This window comes from Antennarius striatus, chromosome 19, assembly GCF_040054535.1.
Source record: "Antennarius striatus isolate MH-2024 chromosome 19, ASM4005453v1, whole genome shotgun sequence".
In the NCBI taxonomy this organism is placed as follows: domain Eukaryota; kingdom Metazoa; phylum Chordata; class Actinopteri; order Lophiiformes; family Antennariidae; genus Antennarius; species Antennarius striatus.
The window spans coordinates 6,327,699-6,350,441 of record NC_090794.1 but is presented as its reverse complement, the minus strand read 5'-3'; the positions used below and the strand labels follow the sequence as shown (position 1 = coordinate 6,350,441).

The following is a 22,743-nucleotide window of genomic DNA, read 5'->3' as shown; positions in this document are numbered from 1 at the left end:
TGTCTTACTCTGTTTTCATATTTCAATCTTGCAAGAATTTTTCTTCAATACTCACTTGTCACAAGTGTTGTTGGTGTTGTCATGCTCATAAAGGTTGCATCAACCGCTGTTGAGTCTGAAGGAGACATTAAAATCTTGAAATCTTGCTAGTAATTACACTGTAGAAAATAAATCATGCTAAATCTTGCTCCAATAATTGTTATTGTTTGTAATAATGTTATTTTGTTTGAGAATTTTAAGTTCTTCCAGAAAGTAAAATTAATAAATATAAATGCAAATGATAAATGGATATATAATTTTCTATTCATGCAAACTTACTGGTAACAATGGTTGTTGGTGAGACTGTAGGTGTTGAGTTTGGCTGTGTTGTGATGTTGGCTGTTGAATCTGCAATAAAAAAGTTTGGAGATGTGTTAGTGTTTTCTGTTTTCTTTCGTCAAATAGAAAAAAAAACCCAAACTGATCTACTCTTATGTGTCTTACTCTGTTTTCATATTTTAATCATGCAATGATTTTTCTTTAATACTCACTTGTCACAAGTGTTGTTGGTGTTGTCATGCTCATAAAGGTTGCATCAACCGTTGTTGAGTCTGAAGGAGACATTAAAATCTTGAAATCTTGCTAGTAATTACATTAGCAAGATTTAGCTTGATATATAGAAAATAAATCATGCTAAATCTTGCTAAAATATTTGTTAGTGTTTGCAATAATGTTATTTTGTTTAAGTATGTGAAGTTTTTCCAGAAAGTAAAATTAATAAATATAAATTATAAATGGATATCTAAGTTTCTATCCTTGCAAACTTACTGGTAACAATGGTTGTTGGTGAAACTGTAGGTGTTGAGTTTGGCTGTGTTGTGATGTTGGTTGTTGAATCTGCAATAAAAAATTTGGAGTTGTGTTAGTGTTTCTTTTCTTTTTTTTCGTCAAATAGAAAAAAAAACAAAATCTGGACTGATCTACTCTTATGTGTCTTACTCTGTTTTCATATTTCAATCTTGCAAGATTTTTTCTTCAATACTCACTTGTTGCAAGTGTTGTTGGTGTTGTCATGCTCATAAAGGTTGCATCAACCGCTGTTGAGTCTGAAGGAGACATTAAAATCTTGAAATCTTGCTAGTAATTACACTGTAGAAAATAAATCATGCTAAATTTTGCTCAAATAATTGTTATTGTTTGTAATAATGTTATTTTGTTTGAGAATTTTAAGTTCTTCCAGAAAGTGAAATTAATAAATATAAATGCAAATTATAAGTGGATATTCATGCAAACTTACTGGTAACAATGGTTGTTGGTGAGACTGTAGGTGTTGAGTTTGGCTGTGTTGTGATGTTGGTTGTTGAATCTGCAATAAAAAATTTGGAGTTGTGTTAGTGTTTCTTTTTTTTTTTTTCGTCAAATAGAAAAAAAAACAAAATCTGGACTGATCTACTCTTATCTGTCTTACTCTGTTTTCATATTTCAATCTTGCAAGATTTTTTCTTCAATACTCACTTGTCACAGGTGTTGTTGGTGTTGTCATGCTCATAAAGGTTGCATCAACCGCTGTTGAGTCTGAAGGAGACATTAAAATCTTGAAATCTTGCTAGTAATTACACTGTAGGAAATAAATCATGCTAAATCTGCTCCAATAATTGTTATTGTTTGTAATAATGTTATTTTGTTTGAGAATTTTAAGTTCTCCCAGAAAGTGAAATTAATAAATATAAATGCAAATTATAAGTGGATATTCATGCAAACTTACTGGTAACAATGGTTGTTGGTGAGACTGTAGGTGTTGAGTTTGGCTGTGTTGTGATGTTGGCTGTTGAATCTGCAATGAAAAGTTTGGAGATGTGTTAGTGTTTTCTGTTTTTTTTTTTCTTAAAATGGAAGAAAAACCATAAATATTAGACTCTGACCTAATATTATTAACTACTTTGTCATATTTCCATCTCATGCATGACTTTTTTGCAACACTTACTTGTCACTAGTGTTGTTGGTATTGTAGTGTTCATAGAGGTTGTAGAAACCAATGTTGAGTCTGGAAAATACATATTTAAAATCCAATTGTTTCTTTTTTTTATTTAAATTTACAGTTATAAAGATTTTGGACAAACTTTTAATCAGGTAAATAGCTTTTGTTAATAACCATGTAAATTGTTGTTATAATTTAAGGTCAGACAAATTTTTCACGATGCATTTTGTACAAATACACGTAAAGTTAATTAAAAAATATCCTAAAATGATCGAATGCAAACTATAAATAAATACATAATTTTTATATCCTGAAAACTTACTAGGAACAATGGCTGTTGGTGAAACTGTGCGTGTTGTGTTCAGCTGTGATGTGGTAATGGTTGTTGAATCTGCAAAATGAGATTCAGCATTTATTAATGTTTCCTTACTTTCTTCTTCTTCTCCTTTCGGCTTTTCCCTTCAGGGGTCGCCACAGCGAATCAGTTGCCTCCATCTAACCCTGTCTTCTGCATCCTCTTCTCTCACACCAACTACCTTCATGTCTTCCCTCACTACATCCATAAACCTCCTCTTTGGTCTTCCTCTAGGTCTGGCAGTTCAAAACTCACCATCCTTCTACCAATATATTCACTATCTCTCCTCTGGACATGTCCAAACCATCTCAGTCTGGCCTCTCTGACTTTATCTCCAAAACCTCTAACATGTGCTGTCCCTCTGATGTACTCATTCCTGATCCTATCCTTCCTGGTCACTCCCAGAGAGAACCTCAGCATCTTCATCTCTGCTACCTCCAGCTCTGTCTCCTGTCTTTTCCTCAGTGACACTGTCTCTAGACCAAACAACATCGCTGGTCTCACCAGTTTCGTACACCTTTCCTTTCATTTAAGCTGAAACTCTCCTGTCACACCACTGGGTGGCCCGACACTGTCCTCCACCCGTTCCATCCTGCCTGGACACGCTTCTTCACCTCTTTTCCACTCTCTCCATTGCTCTGGACTGTTGACCCTAAGTACTTATCCTCCACCTTCTTCATCTCTTCTCCCTGTAACCTCACTCTTCCACTTGGGTCCCTCTCATTCACACACATGTATTCTTTCTTACCTTCATTCCTCTCCTTTCCAGGACAAACCTCCACCTCTCTAGCTTCTCCTCCACCTGTTCCCTGCTCTCACTACAGATCACAATGTCATCTGCAAACATCATAGTTCATGGAGATTCCTGTCTAACCTCGTCTGTCAGCCTGTCCATCACCATAGCGAACAAGAAGGGGCTCAGAGCTGATCCCTGATGCACTCCCACCTCCACCTTGAACTCCTCTGTCACACCTACAGCACACCTCACTACTGTCTTACAGTCCTCATACATGTCCTGCACCGCTCCCACATACACATACTTCCTCAGACAATAAATAAAAATATATATATATATATAATTTGACATTCCAGCAAACTTACTGGTAACAGTAGCTGTTGGTAAAGCTGTAGGTGTTGTGTTTGGCTGCGTTGCAGTGCTGGTTGTTGAATCTGCAATAAAAAGTTTGGAGATGTGTTAGTGTTTTCTGTTTTCTTTCGTCAAAGGGAAAAAATAAATGAATCTACTGATCTTCTCCTATGTGTCTTACTCTGTTTTCATATTTCAATCTTGCAAGAATTTTTCTTCAATACTCACTTGTCACAAGTGTTGTTGGTGTTGTCATGCTCATAAAGGTTGCATCAACCGCTGTTGAGTCTGAAGGAGACATTAAAATCTTGAAATCTTGCTAGTAATTACACTGTAGAAAATAAATCATGCTAAATCTTGCTCCAATAATTGTTATTGTTTGTAATAATGTTATTTTGTTTGAGAATTTTAAGTTCTTCCAGAAAGTAAAATTAATAAATATAAATGCAAATGATAAATGGATATATAATTTTCTATTCATGCAAACTTACTGGTAACAATGGTTGTTGGTGAGACTGTAGGTGTTGAGTTTGGCTGTGTTGTGATGTTGGCTGTTGAATCTGCAATAAAAAAGTTTGGAGATGTGTTAGTGTTTTCTGTTTTCTTTCGTCAAATAGAAAAAAAAACCCAAACTGATCTACTCTTATGTGTCTTACTCTGTTTTCATATTTTAATCATGCAATGATTTTTCTTTAATACTCACTTGTCACAAGTGTTGTTGGTGTTGTCATGCTCATAAAGGTTGCATCAACCGTTGTTGAGTCTGAAGGAGACATTAAAATCTTGAAATCTTGCTAGTAATTACATTAGCAAGATTTAGCTTGATATATAGAAAATAAATCATGCTAAATCTTGCTAAAATATTTGTTAGTGTTTGCAATAATGTTATTTTGTTTAAGTATGTGAAGTTTTTCCAGAAAGTAAAATTAATAAATATAAATTATAAATGGATATCTAAGTTTCTATCCTTGCAAACTTACTGGTAACAATGGTTGTTGGTGAAACTGTAGGTGTTGAGTTTGGCTGTGTTGTGATGTTGGTTGTTGAATCTGCAATAAAAAATTTGGAGTTGTGTTAGTGTTTCTTTTCTTTTTTTTCGTCAAATAGAAAAAAAAACAAAATCTGGACTGATCTACTCTTATGTGTCTTACTCTGTTTTCATATTTCAATCTTGCAAGATTTTTTCTTCAATACTCACTTGTTGCAAGTGTTGTTGGTGTTGTCATGCTCATAAAGGTTGCATCAACCGCTGTTGAGTCTGAAGGAGACATTAAAATCTTGAAATCTTGCTAGTAATTACACTGTAGAAAATAAATCATGCTAAATTTTGCTCAAATAATTGTTATTGTTTGTAATAATGTTATTTTGTTTGAGAATTTTAAGTTCTTCCAGAAAGTGAAATTAATAAATATAAATGCAAATTATAAGTGGATATTCATGCAAACTTACTGGTAACAATGGTTGTTGGTGAGACTGTAGGTGTTGAGTTTGGCTGTGTTGTGATGTTGGTTGTTGAATCTGCAATAAAAAATTTGGAGTTGTGTTTGTGTTTCTTTTTTTTTTTTCGTCAAATAGAAAAAAAAACAAAATCTGGACTGATCTACTCTTATGTGTCTTACTCTGTTTTCATATTTCAATCTTGCAAGATTTTTTCTTCAATACTCACTTGTCAAAGGTGTTGTTGGTGTTGTCATGCTCATAAAGGTTGCATCAACCGCTGTTGAGTCTGAAGGAGACATTAAAATCTTGAAATCTTGCTAGTAATTACACTGTATGAAATAAATCATGCTAAATCTGCTCCAATAATTGTTATTGTTTGTAATAATGTTATTTTGTTTGAGAATTTTAAGTTCTCCCAGAAAGTGAAATTAATAAATATAAATGCAAATTATAAGTGGATATTCATGCAAACTTACTGGTAACAATGGTTGTTGGTGAGACTGTAGGTGTTGAGTTTGGCTGTGTTGTGATGTTGGCTGTTGAATCTGCAATGAAAAGTTTGGAGATGTGTTAGTGTTTTCTGTTTTTTTTTTTCTTAAAATGGAAGAAAAACCATAAATATTAGACTCTGACCTAATATTATTAACTACTTTGTCATATTTCCATCTCATGCATGACTTTTTTGCAACACTTACTTGTCACTAGTGTTGTTGGTATTGTAGTGTTCATAGAGGTTGTAGAAACCAATGTTGAGTCTGGAAAATACATATTTAAAATCCAATTGTTTCTTTTTTTTATTTAAATTTACAGTTATAAAGATTTTGGACAAACTTTTAATCAGGTAAATAGCTTTCGTTAATAACCATGTAAATTGTTGTTATAATTTAAGGTCAGACAAATTTTTCACGATGCATTTTGTACAAATACACGTAAAGTTAATTAAAAAATATCCTAAAATGATCGAATGCAAACTATAAATAAATACATAATTTTTATATCCTGAAAACTTACTAGGAACAATGGCTGTTGGTGAAACTGTGCGTGTTGTGTTCAGCTGTGATGTGGTAATGGTTGTTGAATCTGCAAAATGAGATTCAGCATTTATTAATGTTTCCTTACTTTCTTCTTCTTCTCCTTTCGGCTTTTCCCTTCAGGGGTCGCCACAGTGAATCAGTGTCCTCCATCTAACCCTGTCTTCTGCATCCTCTTCTCTCACAACAACTACCTTCATGTCCTCTTTCATTACATCCATAAACCTCCTCTTTGGCCTTCCTCTAGGCCTCCTGCCTGGCAGTCTGAAACTCAGCATCCTTCTACCAATATATTCACTATCTCTCCTCTGGACATGTCCAAACCATCTCAGTCTGGCCTCTCTGACTTTATCTCCAAAACCTCTAACATGTGCTGTCCCTCTGATGTACTCATTCCTGATCCTATCCATCCTGGTCACTCCCAGAGAGAACCTCAGCATCTTCATCTCTGCTTCATCTCTTATTAATATAATATTAATATTCCAGTTGTGCAATAATTATTGTGAAACACTTACTTGTCACAAGTGCTGTTGATGTTGTCATGTTCATAAAGGTTGTCGCTGTCAGTGTCGAGTCTGGAAAACACATTAAAAATCCTGAAATCCTGCTAATAAATTACACTGTCGAAACTGAGACGTAAATCCAACTATTGTTATACGTTTATTTACTCGTTTTTTAGTTCTTGTATTCCGAAAAATATTCCCAAATACTTACTTGTGACATTTACAGTCATTGTTGAAGCTGTTGTCATGTTTAGAATTGTTGTTGCAACTGGTGTTGAATCTGGAAAATTAACAACATGTCAGGTATATACTGATATAAAATAGTAAAATTTTGAATGTAAATGCAAATCATAATTGGATATATAATTTTCTATCCTTGCAAACTTACTGGTAACAATGGTTGTTGGTGAAACTGTAGGTGTTGAGTTTGGCTGTGTTGTCATGTTGGTTGTTGAATCTGCAATAAAAAATTTGGAGATGTGTTAATGTCTCTATTTTTTTTTTTGTCAAATAGAAAAAAAATAAAATCTGGAGTCATGCTCATAAAGGTTGTATCAACCGTTGTTGAGTCTGAAGGAGACATTAAAATCTTGAAACCTTGCTAGTAATTACACTGTAGAAAATAAATCATGCTAAATTTTGCTCAAATAATTGTTATTGTTTGTAATAATGTTAGTTTGTTTAAGTATGTGAAGTTTTTCCAGAAAGTAAAATTAATAAATATAAATTATAAATGGATATCTAAGTTTCTATCCTTGCAAACTTACTGGTAACAATGGTTGTTGGTGAAACTGAAGGTGTTGAGTTTGACTGTGTTGTGATGTTGGTTGTTGAATCTGCAATAAAAAATTTGGAGTTGTGTTAGTGTTTCCTTTTTTTTTTTCGTCAAATAGAAAAAAAAACAAAATCTGGACTGATCTACTTTTATGTGTATTACTCTGTTTTCATATTTCAATCTTGCAAGATTTTTTCTTCAATACTCACTTGTTGCAAGTGTTGTTGGTGTTGTCATGCTCATAAAGGTTGCATCAACCGCTGTTGAGTCTGAAGGAGACATTAAAATCTTGAAATCTTGCTAGTAATTACACTGTAGAAAATAAATCATGCTAAATCTGCTCCAATAATTGTTATTGTTTGTAATAATGTTATTTTGTTTAAGAATTTTAAGTTCTTCCAGAAAGTAAAATTAATAAATATAAATGCAAATTATAAATGGATATATAATTTTCTATTCATGCAAACTTACTGGTAACAATGGTTGTTGGTGAGACTGTAGGTGTTGCGTTTGGCTGTGTTGTGATGTTGGCTGTTGAATCTGAAATAAAAAGTTTGGAGATGTGTTAGTGTTTTCTGGGGGGGGTTTTTCTTAAAATGGAAGAAAAACCATAAATATTAGACTCTGACCTAATATTATCAACTATTTTGTCATATTTCTGTCATGCATGCCTTATTTGCAACACTTACTTGTCACTAGTGTTGTTGGTATTGTAGTGTTCATAGAGGTTGTAGAAACCAATGTTGAGTCTGGAAAATACATATTTAAAATCCAATTGTTTCTTTTTTTATTTAAATTTACAGTTGCAATGATTTTGGACAAACTTTTAATCAGGTAAATAGCTTTTGTTAATAACCATATAAATTGTTGGTATAATTTAAGGTCAGACAAATTTTTCACGATGCATAATTGCATAATCATAGTTGGATATATAATTTTCTATCCTTGCAAACTTACTGGTAACAATTGTTGTTGGTAAAACAGTAGGTGTAGTGTTTGGTTCTGTTGTGGTATTGACTGTTGAATCTGCAAAACGAATTTAAAGACATTTGTTATGTTTTCTATTTCATTTATTCATATAAAAAATGTAGACAACTCTTTTTTTTTCTTCTGTTTTTTCATATTTCAATCATGGAAGAATTAGTCTTAAATACTTACTTGTCACAGGTGTTGTTGGTATTGTAGCTGTCGTAAAGCTCGTAGAAACAGGTGTTGATTCTGGAAAAGGTGTTATATGTAAAATAAAATAAGTCATGTAAAATTGGAAGTTGGAGAAGATGTCAAAAAATGTTCCTGGTTAAATTACTATTTGATTAGTATTTGGTTTGCTAATTCTCTGAAAAAAATTCAAAAAATGTCTTTATAACAAATGCTGTTGATGATGCAGCCCTCAACATATTTAGAAATGCTGTAGCAGGTCTGGTCAAAACATTACATAATTATTATTCTTATAATTACTGTATTTAATTATATAATATATTTTTCAACAAACATGCTTGAAAAAACAATTGTCTAACCTGTGGGTGTTGTGCTCGTTTGTGTTGCAATGTCGGTTGTTGAATCTGCAATAAACAGTTTAGAAACATTTGTTAAAGTTTTTTTTTTTTCTTTCTTCTTAATATAAAAAATACACTGATCAATTCTTGCCTATTTTTTTCATACTTCACTTATGGAAGAATTAGTTTAAAATACTTACTTGTCACAGGTGTTGTTGGTATTGTAGCTGTCGTAAAGCTCGTAGAAACAGGTGTTGATTCTGGAAAAGGTATTATTGTTCATAATTATATCGTAAATTTTTTGACAAACATACATGTAATAACAGTGTTCTCACCTGTTGGTGTTGTGCTTAGTTGTGTTGTAGCGGTGGTTGGTGAATCTACAATCAACACTTTAGAGACATTTGTGAATAATTTTAATATTTTTGGTTCAAATATAAAAAAAATTATACTCTATTTTACTCTTATCTAATTTTTTTTTCATATTTCAGTCAAGGAAGTGTTAATCTCAAGGACTTACCAGCAGTTATCGTAAAGTTTGTAGAAACAGTTGTTAATTCTGAAAAATTTCATGTAAAATTAAATCATTCATTTGCAAATGATTTGAACACACTTGTTATCGGATAAATTGCTGCATGACTAATCCTTTGTTTTGTCATTCTTGTATTCTAATAAATATTCAATAACATGTATTTGTAATAAATGCTGTTGGCGTCACAGCTGACGTCTTATTTAGAAATGTTGTAAGAAGTGCTGAATTCGGTCAAAATCATTACTATGATTGTTTTTATAATTATTATTAAAATTATCATTATTATTATTAATTATATAATATCTATTTCTACAAGCATACGTGTGTCAACAGTAGTCTAACCTGTGGATGTTGTGTTCAGTTGTGTTGTAATGGGGGTTGTTGAATCTGCAATAAACAGTTTAGAGACATTTGTTCAAGAATTTCAAAGATTTTTTTCTTAATATAAAAAATTCACTGATCAATTCTTGCTTTTTTTTTCATACTTCACTTATGGAAGAATTAGTCTTAAATACTTACTGGTCACAGGTGTTGTTGGTATTGTAGCTGTCGTAAAGCTCGTAGAAACAGGTGTTGATTCTGGAAAAGGTGTTATATGTAAAATAAAATAAGTCATGTAAAATTGGAAGATGTCCAGAAAAAGAGAAGATGTCAAAAAAACATTCCTGGTTAAATTACTATTTGATTAGTATTTGGTTTGGTAATTCTATTCAAAAAATGTCTTTATAACAAATGCTGTTGATGATGCAGCCCTCAACACACAGTATTTAGAAATGCTGTAGCAGGTCTGGTCAAAACATTACATAATTATTATTCTTATAATTACTGTATTTAATTATAAAATATATATTTCAACAAACATTCTTGAAAAAACAATTGTCTAACCTGTGGGTGTTGTGCTCGTTTGTGTTGTAATGTCGGTTGTTGAATCTGCAGTAAACAGTTTAGAGACATTTGTAAAGTTTTATTTAAAAATTTTTTCTTAATATAAAAAATACACTGATCAATTCTTGCCTATTTTTCATACTTGAATTGTGGAAGAATTAGTCTAAAATACTTACTTGTCACAGGTGTTGTTGGTATTGTAGCTGTCGTAAAGCTCGTAGAAACAGGTGTTGATTCTGGAAAAGGTATTATTGTTCATAATTATATTGTATATTTTTGGACAAACATACATGTAATAACAGCGTTCTCACCTGTCGGTGTTGTGCTAAGTTGTGTTGTAGCGGTGGTTGGTGAATCTACAATCAACACGTTAGAGACATTTGTGAATAATTTTAATATTTTTGGTTCAAATTTAAAAAAAAGTATACTCTATTCTACTCTTAACTAATTTTTTTTTTTCATATTGCAGTCAAGGACGTATTAATCTCAATGACTTACCAACAGTTGTCATAAAGGTTATTGGTGTTGACGTTGTCGTTGTCGTAAAGCTCGTAGAAACAATTTTTAAGTCTGAAAAATTTCATGTAAAATAAAATCATTCATTTGTAAATGATTTGAACACAGTTGTTATCAGATAAATTGCTGCATGACTAATCCTTTGTTTGTTTTGTCATTCTTGTATTCTAATATTCAATAACATGTATTTGTAACAAATGCTGTCGGCGTTAAAGCTGTTGTCTTATTTAGAAATGTTGTAAGAAGTGCTGAATCCGGTCAAAATCATTACTATGACTGTTAATTTAATTATTATTAAAATGATCATTATCATTATTTTTTATAATAATAACATTTTTTCTACAAAGATATGTGTATTAACAGTAGTCTAACCTGTGGATGTTGTGTTCAGTTGTGTTGTAATGGGGGTTGTTGCATCTGCAATAAACAGTTTAGAGACATTTGTGAATGTTTTCTATTTTCTTTTGTTATATATAAATAGATATTGATCAATTCTTGATGTTTTTTTTTTTCTAATTGCAGTAATGGAAGAATTAGTCTAAAACACTTACTTGTCACAGGTGTTGTTGATGTTGTAGCTGTCGTAAAGCTCGTAGAAACAGGTGTTGATTCTGGAAAAGGTATTATAGTTAAAATTAAATAACATGTCAATTGGAAGTTGGAAAAGATGAAAAAAACTTCATTAGGTAAATTACTACATGATTATTATTTGGTTTGGTAATTCTATTCAAAAATATGTCTTTATAACAAATGATGCTGGTGTTGCAGCAATCATCATATTTAGAAATGTTGCAGCAGGTCTTGTCAAGAAATTACATTATTATTGTTATAATTATTGTATTCAATTATATAATATATTTTTATAATTATTGTATTCAATTATATAATATATTGTTCAACAAACATGCTGGAAACAACAATTTTTTTAACTTGTGGGTGTTGTGCTCAGTTGTGTTGTAGTGCGGGTTGTTGAATCTCCAATAAACAGTTTAGAGACATTTGTTAATAATTTTAATATTTTTGGTTCAAATATTAAAAATTATACTCTATTCTACTCTTATCTAAGATTTTTTTCATATTTCAGTCAAGAAAGTATTCATCTCAAGCACTTACCTGTAGTTGACGTAAAAGTTATTGTTGCTGACGTTGTCGTAAAGCTCGTTGAAACAGTTGTTAATTCTGAAAAATTGCATGTAAAATAAATCATTCATTTGCAAATGATTTGAACACACTTGTAATCAGATAAATTACGGCATTTCTAATCCTTTGTTTGTTTTGTCATTCTTGTATTCTGATAAATATTCAACTACATTATAACAAATGCTGTCGGCGTCACAGCTGTCGTCTTATTTAGAAATGTTGTAAGAAGCGCTGAATCCGGTCAAAATCATTACTATTATTGTTAGTATAATTACTATTAAAATTATTATTATTATTATTATTATTATTATTATTATTATTATTATTAATTATACGTATAATATCTATTTCTACAAACATACGTGTATCAAAAGTAGTCTAACCTGTGGGTGTTGAGACATTTGTTATTGTTTTCCTTTTTTTTTTTGGAATAAAACTTAGACTCGGATCCATTCTAATTTAAAATTTTTTTGATTTTTCCATCCCACAAGAATTATTTTTAAACACTTGTCAACTGTTGTTGTCATATCCATTAAGGTTGTAGAAACTAGTGTCGAGTATGGACAAAAAAAAAAAAAAGATCTGTGAAGTCCTTCCTGAAATAAACCTCGAAAATAAAAGGAAATCCTAACCCAGTGAATCAGAGAGGATTTTCCATTTTAAAAATAGCTTTAATTTTCACATCTTCCAGTAATGCAGAATCTGAAACCACCTTAAATAGATGAATTGGTGCTCTATTCACTTAAAACATTTTGTTAAGCATATGCAAACATTTTTACTGGATGTGATAGAGATGTATTTCATTTTGACACAGGTATTGCTTGTAGAAGACAACTGAATTTAAACTCTTGATTACAATTATTCAGATTATTTAAAAAAAATATTTGTGTACTCTTACAAAAAATTAATTTGCGGTAATTAAATCTATATAATATGCATGGTTATCTGTATTGAATAGTGGTGCAGGTGAATCACATGGAAGAGACTAAATTATTTTATCTTATGCTGTTCTTTTCTATAACACCAAAATGTATCAATGTTGAGAGCTAGACAGTTACGTAGCTAAAGAGTTGATTAATTCCATGCATCCTCAGGGCTCTTAGTATATATTATATAGAGAAGGAGGATGAGACTGCTTCAATTCCAGTTCATGAATGTAAAAGATTGGTGCAGCTGCGATCCCAGATATTTAAAAATATAGGTTTTCAGCCATTGTAAGTGAGAGAAGGTTCTCTATGTGTGCATGTGCCAATATCACAATTTCATCAATATAATCAGGTAAAAAATAGATAGAGAAATTTCTTCTGGATTGGGAATGAGAATCTGAGTTTATCACAACTCACTCTTAACAGTTTTTTGGTAATAGTTTTTCAGAAAATCATAATCAGGAAAAAGCTAAAATATTGTGTTTCACAGTATTATATCTTACCGGTTCTTGAGGAAGGCTGTACCACTGGTAGACAAGGTATAAAATCTGCATGAAAGAAATGAGACAAAAGCACAGTAACTGCTAAAAAATCCAGATTTAATTTCAATTTCAAACACAATGAGATTATTGATGTACTGTATTGTTATCTGAACATTTTCATCATTTCAAGTGTTAAACCCAACTCACTGTATTCATGAATCGACTGGCAATATTGTTCACCAGGAAGAAAGATGTCAATGCATCCACATGTGTCATTAGTGATAATATCACAGTGCCCAAACACCAGACACTGTTCACATGACCAGCGATACTCTTCTTCACATATGCACTGGAAGCCATTGCTGTTTGGAATGCACACTGCAGATGAAAACATGGGAAAAAATTTTTTAAATGGAGAAACCTGTTGTTTTGTTTTTGTTTTTGTGACATTGATTTTATTTTCTTATTTCTGTTTGGTTTTTTTATATGACTACTTTCCAGTTCCAAAAAGTAATGAATCCTACCTGTTGTTATGTTGGCATCCAATATTTTTACTTGTTCATTGATGCTGATGGGGAAAATGCTGCTCCTCAAAAACGCCCTCAGTTGATTTATTAATGAAAGGTCGGACACTTTCAACTCAATGGAAATGATGTATTCAAAAACAACAGGAGCTGAGGGAACAGAATTCAAAAGTGAGACATGTAGAAGTTGAACTACATCTGCTGTATCACATGTTGTTTATATGTATTCTTGGTTTTATTTGTCTTTCTTAGGAGTTATTTTCTCAAGCAGTGTTTTACCTGTTGTCGGACAAATTGAAAAATCTGCAGGTAAACAAAGATTTGTTGGTCAATTCACGTCAAAGTGAAAATTTCTTGGAAATTAGGAATTCATGACATTAAAGTGTGTAAACAAGCATACAACAAGTCGAGTAGGATTTTTAAGCATTACAATTCATTGGTATATTATACAGTTTAAAAACTGGTAGTAATACTCACCATGCTCTTGGATTGACTGACAGTACTGTCCGTCTGCAGGAATGGCACTAATGCACCCACATGTGTTAGTTGCATTAACATCACAATTCCTGTAGGTGACACACTTGTCACAAGGCCAAAGGAAGCCATCCTCACAGCGGCACTGAAACTCCGCATCATAATTTCTGCAAACTTCACAAAGAACAGTTTCATTTCTAGAAATGAAAAAAAAAACTCCAGGAAAATAATGACATTAGTGCTTTTTACCCAGTCATACTTCTTACCCGTAGTGATGACAACAGCTGTGATGTTTATTTGCGAGTCAGCCACGATGGGGAAATTGACTTTCAGCAGTCCGTCTCTTAGCAGAGCTATGTCTGTAGTACGCACCTCGATTACAATCTGGTAGTCTAAAACAACTATATCTACAGTAGAGAAACAAGGAGTTAAAATCAAAGGTAAAATCATAAAAAATCATATTTATGAGTGGCTCATTGCACAGTTGCAGTGTTTTCCATTGGAAACCATGAAGATTCTCTAGATCACATGTATCAAACTCAAAGCCTGGGGGTCACATTGAGATTTGCTTTAACCAAAACTGCATTTCCCACAATGCAGTAAGTAAGCCCATTTTAACTCTGACAAAAACGAAAAAAAAAAAATTGAACAAAATTAATGCTCTAACTTGTGTATTTTTCTTTATTCTCTTGAATAGTTTGAGATTGATTGATGGAGTTCTATGAGTTTCATAACCTGGCAAATTAAAATATTTATGTTATAACAGAGAAAAAAACTTTTTTTTTTCTGTGCAACTGTAATGTTTGTAACTTGAATAAGTAATAAATTCAGTTTTATTTAAACTTAAGGAGTAGTTACGTTTATTTTACATTACATTGAGTTACATTTAGTTACACTCATTAGTTACATCTGGCCCTTTGAGGGCAGCCATTATGCTGATGTGGCCTTCGGTGAAAATGAGTTTGACACCCCTGATCTAGATTTATGTGTTATTATCATATGTGTTATTAGCACGTAATGTCACCTGTCCTTAGCTGGCAGTATTGGCCATTGGCTGGGATGGCGCTGATACACCCGCATGTACCATCAGTGATCTCATCACAGGCTTCGTATGTAATACAGGTGTTGTATGACCAAGCATACTGATTCTCGCATACGCACTGGTAGCTGCTACCATTTGTGGAACACACTAGAGAAGAACAAGAATCATAAAAGCATTTAAGAACAGTATTTAGTTTGTCTGTTGAAAATAAAGCAAAAATAAAAGTGCTCGCAACATGCCCTTTAATTGAGCGGTAAAATACTGCATTAACCTATATGGAAACCAAGAATAAGATATTGATATAAAGTCTTGTCCCAAGGATCAGCCACTGTGTTTGATGACAAAGAAAATGTCATGGTTCCAGTTTTCCCTCCTGTCCTCTGCATCCTGAATTCCTCCATACATTCCTTTCACCTGTGTTGCTGTAGCCCGCTAATTCCCACCCCGAAACTTATGCTTTGCTCAGACTTTAGTTTGCTGCCAGATTACCGATTATTCATCCTACTCTTCAGGTTTTTTGGACTTCCTTGTTTTTCCTGTATTATGCTTGTTTGTCCTTTCCTTGTCTGATCTTCTAACAATGTAGAATTTTTGTTGAGTTACACAATGAAAGTGGACTTCTCCCCTTTTGTTCTGCATGTGGGTCCTAACCACACCTGTGACAGAAAACCTTATCAATGATAAACGTATTCTTAGTAATCCATGTTGCTTCCTTCTTCCTTGTACTGCTTTGCCAGTTCTAGGTGGGTCTTTCCTCAGCACATATTCAGGTTTTTGATTAATCTGGGATTAAAAATTAATCTGAATTTCATGGTGGTACTGGATCAGTATTGTTTTGCTGCAATTTTTTTTCTTGTTCCTTCTCTTTCTCTGGTCCCTGGCTAACCCTTGTACTGCTCTACTAAAACTCTCCTCTGCTGTTGCACAGCTGCTCCTTATCACCTCTTCAATTCACCAAGCCAGGCTCTCCTCCTAGTCCTCAGCAGAGGAACATAGTTGACCATTGTGGTATTAACAATAGTCAGACCATTTTTCCACGAGTTTCTTTATGTGTTTTTCCTCAGGTCTTGTTACTAATTGTTTTTTCTGTGCTTCAGTATTCCTGTGCATCTTGCACCTTCTGCCTGCCCAGTCATGACTAGCATCACCAGCTTCTGCTCTGGACAAATGCCCTATGTTTTCCTCAAAAAATCTTCTTTTGTGCTTCTACCTTCTGTGTGCTGCATTTGAGTTTAATTGTTGTCTCATCCATTATCACACTGAATTGTCTTATTTTATTATGATTATTTGAGGTGTTTAGCAAAGGAATCCATTCTGTATTCCTTCTTTTAGAACAGAATGGATTACAGAATGGATTACATAAGTGTTGTTCAAGAGACACTGGTAAATGATTGAAGTGCTTAAGCTCTACTCTTAACGGTTTGAGGAGTGGGAGATTCTCTGCTGTTTGTTTGGACAGGATATAATTTTCATCTTCTGAGTTTAAGTTTGATGGTGATGGGAAAATGAGTGTTTACATGATTGTTTGCACAGCAGCTTTCTTTACAGTGATTTGAAGAAACTGATTTATTTTTTGTTTCATCTTTCTATCCACAACAGTTGCGAAGATATTTGGTGGACTAACGAACGAATGAACAACAACAATCAGACGAACACACGAACACTGACAATTACAATACACCGCCACTTTGAAGTGGGATGTAATTATTATGAATTAATGCAGAGACTGTGATTGGTTGACATGTTTTTCAAATCTGAAGAAGCTTAAATTTTTACCAGTGGTGACATCGATATCCGTGACGTTCAGTCTGGGACCTAGGGTAAGGTTTAAGGTCTCTTGTTTCAAGAGGTTAAGAAGAAAGTCCACTGTCTGGACATTAGTAACATTCAACTCCACATCCACTGAGTACTCAACTTCTGTCAGCAGCTCTGGCAGAAAAATACAGAATTTAATACATAATAATTGAATAGGGAAAATGTATACCTAGTCATAGCCACACCAAACCACATTTTTAAGAAACTATCAGGCTTGTCACTAACTTCTCTAGTAAGATGCTAATTTTGATTACCTGATATTGGCAGGCAGAAGAGGCCATCAGCTGGAATGGCATCAATGCACTGACAGATTCCACTGGTAATGTAATCACATGCTCCATATGTGACGCAGCTCCTGAGAGGCCATGCAAACTGTTCCTCACATCTACACTGGGACTCAAAAGCATTTGAAGAACACACTGCCAGAAGAGAAGTTTAGTACGTGCATGTTGTCATCTTACGTGACATGTTTGGCATCAAGTTGTCCAAGTATGTACAGATTTCTATTCACCTGTTGTGATGCTAATGTCACTGATGTCAGTGTTGTCATCAAGTTGTACGGGGAAAGGACCACTATCCAAGAACGACCGTATCGCTTCCAAGCTTTCTACGTCAGATACATTCGCTGCAATCTCAATTATGTAATTCTGTTGGCCGTTACGAACTATAAAAATTAAAAACAGAAAATTGGGAATTTGGTTAATGGAATAGAATGGGCCTCGGGACTGTAGCGGTAAAAAAAAAAAAAGAACATAAATTTAAAATATTCAGACATATGAAATTATAGAACCACTAAACTTTAAATTATACAAATGAAGAATGAGAATAAGGATGATAATGAGGATAACAATAAGAGCAACAATAAGAATGAACATTATTATAAGCACAAGCATGAGAATGAGGTTTGCTAATACCACACTAAAGTTTTGTGTGATTTATTTTAGTAATACTTAACAACCTGTTACCGTGAACAGATAATTAGTTGAAGACTTTATGGAATTAATAGATTCAGACCATTTTTCACATATTTTCTTAGCATCTCTAAAGGAATTTCCCAGTATACCTTTACATGAAGGGCTTGCACTATTTTTTGGTTTGTGCAGTGATTCCATGGAAGCTCTGACAATTGCCAGTAACCTCATGACAACAAGGGGCCTGTCTAGCCATTTATCCATGGCTATAAAAATGCTAAACCTTTCTGTTTTAGTGTCAATCAGTAGTACTGACCAATCTTTTCCTGGCTGATATGAGAGACAAAGTGTTCTTCTTCAGGGTAAACCTGAGACAGAAAAATCATGGTGTCAGGTTCAGATAATTTCTTTGTATTAGAATACATTACAACCATTTTTTGCTGAGTATCATAAATACAGTACTGGTAATGCTGGAGTTTGAAATTCAGTGATAGTTTCTGATTCCAGAATTGTCAACGTTGTTAGAAGAGCAAGGAAGCTCATCCCTTTATTAGATATTGCCATTCCTGAGAAAAAAAGAAGAGAAGAGGAAAAAATAAGTTACTTGCTACGTTGTTTTACAGTCTGTGTGTTTGCATTGTTACAGATATCAAGAATGAAGAACTGATGTATCGAAAAAACTTCTTACATTCATAAAACAAAATGTTTACCATGATAACAACAAGAAATGATGTGGAATATTTTTCAAACAAATTTTGCTGTACAAAGTCAAATGGACAAAACAACAGAGGGGTTTGACAATTATATAAATCTAAATCTTGATGTAGTTCTCAAATTTAAAATATTACGCTATGAGCTGTGAATATATTCCTAGTAACTCACAAGGAAACATAACAGGAAACAGGAATTATTTTTTTCCACATCTTAAGGCCAGATTTGGTCTGTGAATACAAAACTGTCAGATGTCTCATCAGTGTACCAGTCAGTCAGTCGTTGGAGCCATCAGCATTGCTAAATGAACCAGACCCTTTATGTTTTTGACATGGCAAGACAAAAACTACCATTTACCCCCAGTCCAAGATAAATCCAGAAAATGGACTGTATTTAATAACTAAACAACATCAAAATTATACCACTACAATAATGGTAAACAGTCTGTGCTTGTAAAACACTCACATACAGACACAGCTTGCTAATCAGTGGTAACAACCATCCACACAATCACTAAAAGTAAAGCATATAAGCTACATGAAGGAACCAGAGATCAAACTAACAACCTTCCAGTAAGTGATCTAATTCCTGAAATACCACTTTATTGTTTTACATATTGTTTTACATGTTCCTCCTCTTTCACATTCTATGCAGTTTATAATTAAGTTTACATCAGCATTCATATTGTAAGCATGCATTGTTCCTCCCACAGTGCATTGCTGTTTACAGGATTTTAAGTACGTATACCATTGTGGTACTAGACCGTATTTTGGCATACGTAAAAAAATTTCTTGGCCAAGCACACTGAAATTATCCTGATTAGAAGTGTGATTTGAGATACAACACAGGTTTAATAGTTTTGGGTGTAGTCAGCTTCTCTTTTATTTTGTGATTTATTTCCTTGTGGCTCGTGTTTCAGTCGTTGGCTCCTGTCTTAGTTTTTCCCCGTCTGGGTTAGTTCCACATGTTTGTAATTAGCCTCCTGTGTATTTAGCTCATGCACTTTTCTTTCTGTTAATTGTCAGTGTGTTTGAGTTTCTTCTGTGTTTCTGGCGATACCTGCTTTCCACAGAATGTGTATCCAGAATACTAGTTTTCTTGTCTTCCAGTTTGTGTAGTATATTTCTTAATGGTAGTTTGGCTTCAGCCAGATTACGTTTCTCATCTTGTCACACTTCTTGCATGTTTTTTTTAACATTGCCTGTTTTGTGTTCCATTGCATTTCTTGCTCAACCATCTAAAACACAACACCAGACACAGACATAGATGTCTGATGTATATGTGCACACAAACCTAACATTGTTTTCCACTAAACACAAGTTTATACCTTGATGTCATCTTCAAAGTTACTTTAACGACAGACAATTTTCCACAGAGAATGCATTTAATATTTTACTATCCTGTAACAGTCCATCATAAGATGACATTTATGGGTTATTCATACTGATGCATCAGTCAACATCCATTCTTAACTGTTAATTCATTTTACATAAACTCTGAATCTGATTATTATGTAATAAGCAGTCTTAATGTAGTATAATTTAATGTGTCTTGCTTGGTGAGATCATCTCAAATCAAATCAATCCTTCATATACAGTATATTGAATTGTTCTTAGGAAATCATGGTTTCCAGCAGCACAGTAATATAATAAAATCATGAGAAGAACCATCTATAAAAGCCTTAATTACCATCCTTTATAAGGTTCTGTAAGGTCTTAAGACTGTTGTTATAATATTCACAAAAGCCTCGTGTTTGTTAATGGGTGTATGAACAGACATACATTCATTATCAAAGAAAATGCATCTGTTATAATTGTGGGATATTCAGTCATTTATAAAACCCTAAATTAATTTTTTTTTTAAATGCAAAGAAAAATTTTTTTTTTTTTTGCATTTAGCTTCATTAGTTTTGCTCACATCAGAATAGAAAAAGGTCAATGTGTTTTGGTGGGAATTCTTCATCACTACATTTTAAAACAATGTGTAGTCTAATCTTGTCGGCATCAGCGTAGAAATTAATATGTTGCTGTCAGTGTAAGTGCCTGTTCCCAGGCGCTTTGTTGAAGCAGGGTGTTTTGTTACGTGATTTAAAGATTGGAAAAAGGATGTCTTTGTTGGGTGCTTAAAAAAAAATTCACCCTTTTTTCACTCAGTCATCTAAACCTTTGTATTCATCATTATTGAAATGTGTTTGTGGGCAGGTTATGGATTATGTGTAAAATATTAATGTCTTAAATTAAACTCCAATGTTTAAAATAGTTTCAAAATGTCAAAAAGAGAAACAATGTGTGAGACATGGTCACGTCACGGTTCCCAGCAATACTTCTATTTAAATTGTGGTCTGGACAAAAATGTGTTTCCTCTGTGTTTTTGAGAATCAGTTAGCAGGGAATGTACGTTATCATTGGGCTAAATTAAAATCTGGTTAAGGTGCAGAAAATCAAGGAAACAATTCTGGTCCTACATTCATCAAACGTAATAGTGTTTGTATCAGTAGAACGTACAATATGTTAACATAACAAATACTAATACCAATAACATAATGTTCACAAATGTTTAATAAATAGGGGGAACAGGTAAACGTTTAAATAACACTTTTTTGTTTTTTTTCTGTATGCCTTAATACATGCATGATTCCTCAAAATGAAAAAAATGCACTTTCAAAGGAAAGATATCTGAAAAAGAGGGACTTTATAATACACAAGTTGTACAAGTATTCATTTTCAAGTTGTCAGTTCAATCGTAGGGTTACACAGAAAGTCAAACAGCCATTGTCATCGGCATTCACAACTGTGTTAGTATAGAGTTTGAGAGAACGTAGGGGAAACCCATGCAGGTAAGGGGAAAACATTTAAACCACACAAAGAAGTCCAGTGACTCTTTTTGTTGTGAGGTGACAGCTATAGACATATTTTGTCACCATTATTTCAGAGAGTAAAAACTGTGTTTATCACTTTACAGGAATCAGGTCACAAGTGTCACATTCCAGGTGTTGAACCAGTCCTGGAGCAAAGGCAGCATCAGGCTAAGGAGAAGAAGAAATGGACTGTTGCTTGGTGGCACAAAATCCTTAAGGACCTTAGTTTTCAATTCAAGGTCCAAACTCTAGAGGAAGAGTAAAAAGGCACAAAATCCAAGCTGCTTGAAGTCCAGTGTGAAGTATCTATGGTGATGGTTTGTGGTTCTGTCTCTGCGTGACACTGTGTGTGTGTATCTAATAAATTACACACGAAATGTACACTATTTGAATTAAAATTACAGGAATAAATTTACTTCTCCTTGATAAGTTCATTTTACATAATAAAAAAAAATTTGATTAAAAATTGTCTTTGAAATCTGAAAACCTTTTTGCAGAAATTATCCAACGAACTAACAGACAATGATGGAAATGTCTTCTTCTAGATTCAGAGAACGCTGAATGAGATGTCTAGAAGATTTTTTTCATTTATTTATTTAACACTTGTTTAAAGTAAGAACGTTATTATGTCCAAAAGCAACCTGACTAAATGCACAGGATTTTAAAAAAAAATGTTTAGGGAGTGGGAGAGAGCTGAAATTAATAAGGTTTTAAGGTTTTGTCCCAATAATAAAATAATACAAACTGTATAGAAAGCAAATTCAATTCCTTTCCTGTTTTTACACCTGTTTTTAAACTTATGATCCTGATATTATATTTCATACATACTTATCATGTTCTGATGATTAATGACTGAAGACCTAAGAACTGTTGATAACATGTATTTCATTTTAATTGTAATACTCACATTTTAAAGATTTACATTTACTATACATTACATCATAAAAACATATTTGATCTAGTAGTTGGTATGATGCTTTGGTTTTGACAATATTTTGGCCCATTACCATAATTGAGTGATATTTTCCTACTTAATATATATTTCACCAAAGAGTTTTATGGGTCAGTTGATGATATCAAATAAAACCATCAGTCAGTGAAACGTCAACACATAAACATGTACAACCAGCTTTCTCAGTAAGTCCATTCCTGAACACCATCATGCATATAAAAATCAATTTCCTTACCATAACGCTCTTCTCATCGCTCTGTTGTAACAAACACTAGTCCCCCTGTGTTAAGGAAACACTGTCCATAATAGACACCTGCACAGACACAAAGTTG

General features: G+C 33.1%; 1 protein-coding gene across 1 annotated transcript in view; it reads right to left on the bottom strand.

Annotated features, from left to right (window-relative positions):
* LOC137613828 (uncharacterized) overlaps nt 1-22,743 on the bottom strand; it is a 32,042-nt gene extending 9,299 nt beyond the window's left edge. Inside the window, exons 1-55 of the mRNA XM_068343280.1 lie at nt 22,647-22,743; nt 18,354-18,457; nt 18,208-18,259; nt 17,492-17,644; nt 17,235-17,399; nt 16,942-17,094; nt 15,148-15,312; nt 14,390-14,530; nt 14,127-14,297; nt 13,929-13,952; nt 13,650-13,799; nt 13,333-13,503; nt 13,147-13,191; nt 11,691-11,756; nt 11,129-11,188; nt 10,950-10,994; nt 10,560-10,631; nt 10,373-10,417; nt 10,238-10,297; nt 10,062-10,106; nt 9,696-9,755; nt 9,519-9,563; nt 9,165-9,203; nt 8,980-9,036; nt 8,845-8,904; nt 8,666-8,710; nt 8,307-8,366; nt 8,106-8,174; nt 7,838-7,897; nt 7,620-7,688; nt 7,358-7,417; nt 6,762-6,830; nt 6,585-6,653; nt 6,386-6,445; nt 5,851-5,919; nt 5,535-5,594; nt 5,316-5,384; nt 5,066-5,125; nt 4,849-4,917; nt 4,598-4,657; nt 4,380-4,448; nt 4,103-4,162; nt 3,891-3,959; nt 3,628-3,687; nt 3,414-3,482; nt 2,280-2,348; nt 1,964-2,023; nt 1,745-1,813; nt 1,495-1,554; nt 1,277-1,345; nt 1,026-1,085; nt 808-876; nt 531-590; nt 319-387; nt 56-115 (exon numbers count right to left, since the gene is read on the bottom strand). Of these exons, the coding sequence (XP_068199381.1) occupies nt 56-115; nt 319-387; nt 531-590; nt 808-876; nt 1,026-1,085; nt 1,277-1,345; nt 1,495-1,554; nt 1,745-1,813; nt 1,964-2,023; nt 2,280-2,348; nt 3,414-3,482; nt 3,628-3,687; nt 3,891-3,959; nt 4,103-4,162; nt 4,380-4,448; nt 4,598-4,657; nt 4,849-4,917; nt 5,066-5,125; nt 5,316-5,384; nt 5,535-5,594; nt 5,851-5,919; nt 6,386-6,445; nt 6,585-6,653; nt 6,762-6,830; nt 7,358-7,417; nt 7,620-7,688; nt 7,838-7,897; nt 8,106-8,174; nt 8,307-8,366; nt 8,666-8,710; nt 8,845-8,904; nt 8,980-9,036; nt 9,165-9,203; nt 9,519-9,563; nt 9,696-9,755; nt 10,062-10,106; nt 10,238-10,297; nt 10,373-10,417; nt 10,560-10,631; nt 10,950-10,994; nt 11,129-11,188; nt 11,691-11,756; nt 13,147-13,191; nt 13,333-13,503; nt 13,650-13,799; nt 13,929-13,952; nt 14,127-14,297; nt 14,390-14,530; nt 15,148-15,312; nt 16,942-17,094; nt 17,235-17,399; nt 17,492-17,644; nt 18,208-18,259; nt 18,354-18,455 (4,066 nt within the window). The 5' untranslated portion in view covers nt 18,456-18,457; nt 22,647-22,743. The remainder of the gene's footprint in view (nt 1-55; nt 116-318; nt 388-530; nt 591-807; nt 877-1,025; nt 1,086-1,276; nt 1,346-1,494; nt 1,555-1,744; nt 1,814-1,963; nt 2,024-2,279; nt 2,349-3,413; nt 3,483-3,627; nt 3,688-3,890; nt 3,960-4,102; nt 4,163-4,379; nt 4,449-4,597; nt 4,658-4,848; nt 4,918-5,065; nt 5,126-5,315; nt 5,385-5,534; nt 5,595-5,850; nt 5,920-6,385; nt 6,446-6,584; nt 6,654-6,761; nt 6,831-7,357; nt 7,418-7,619; nt 7,689-7,837; nt 7,898-8,105; nt 8,175-8,306; nt 8,367-8,665; nt 8,711-8,844; nt 8,905-8,979; nt 9,037-9,164; nt 9,204-9,518; nt 9,564-9,695; nt 9,756-10,061; nt 10,107-10,237; nt 10,298-10,372; nt 10,418-10,559; nt 10,632-10,949; nt 10,995-11,128; nt 11,189-11,690; nt 11,757-13,146; nt 13,192-13,332; nt 13,504-13,649; nt 13,800-13,928; nt 13,953-14,126; nt 14,298-14,389; nt 14,531-15,147; nt 15,313-16,941; nt 17,095-17,234; nt 17,400-17,491; nt 17,645-18,207; nt 18,260-18,353; nt 18,458-22,646) is intronic.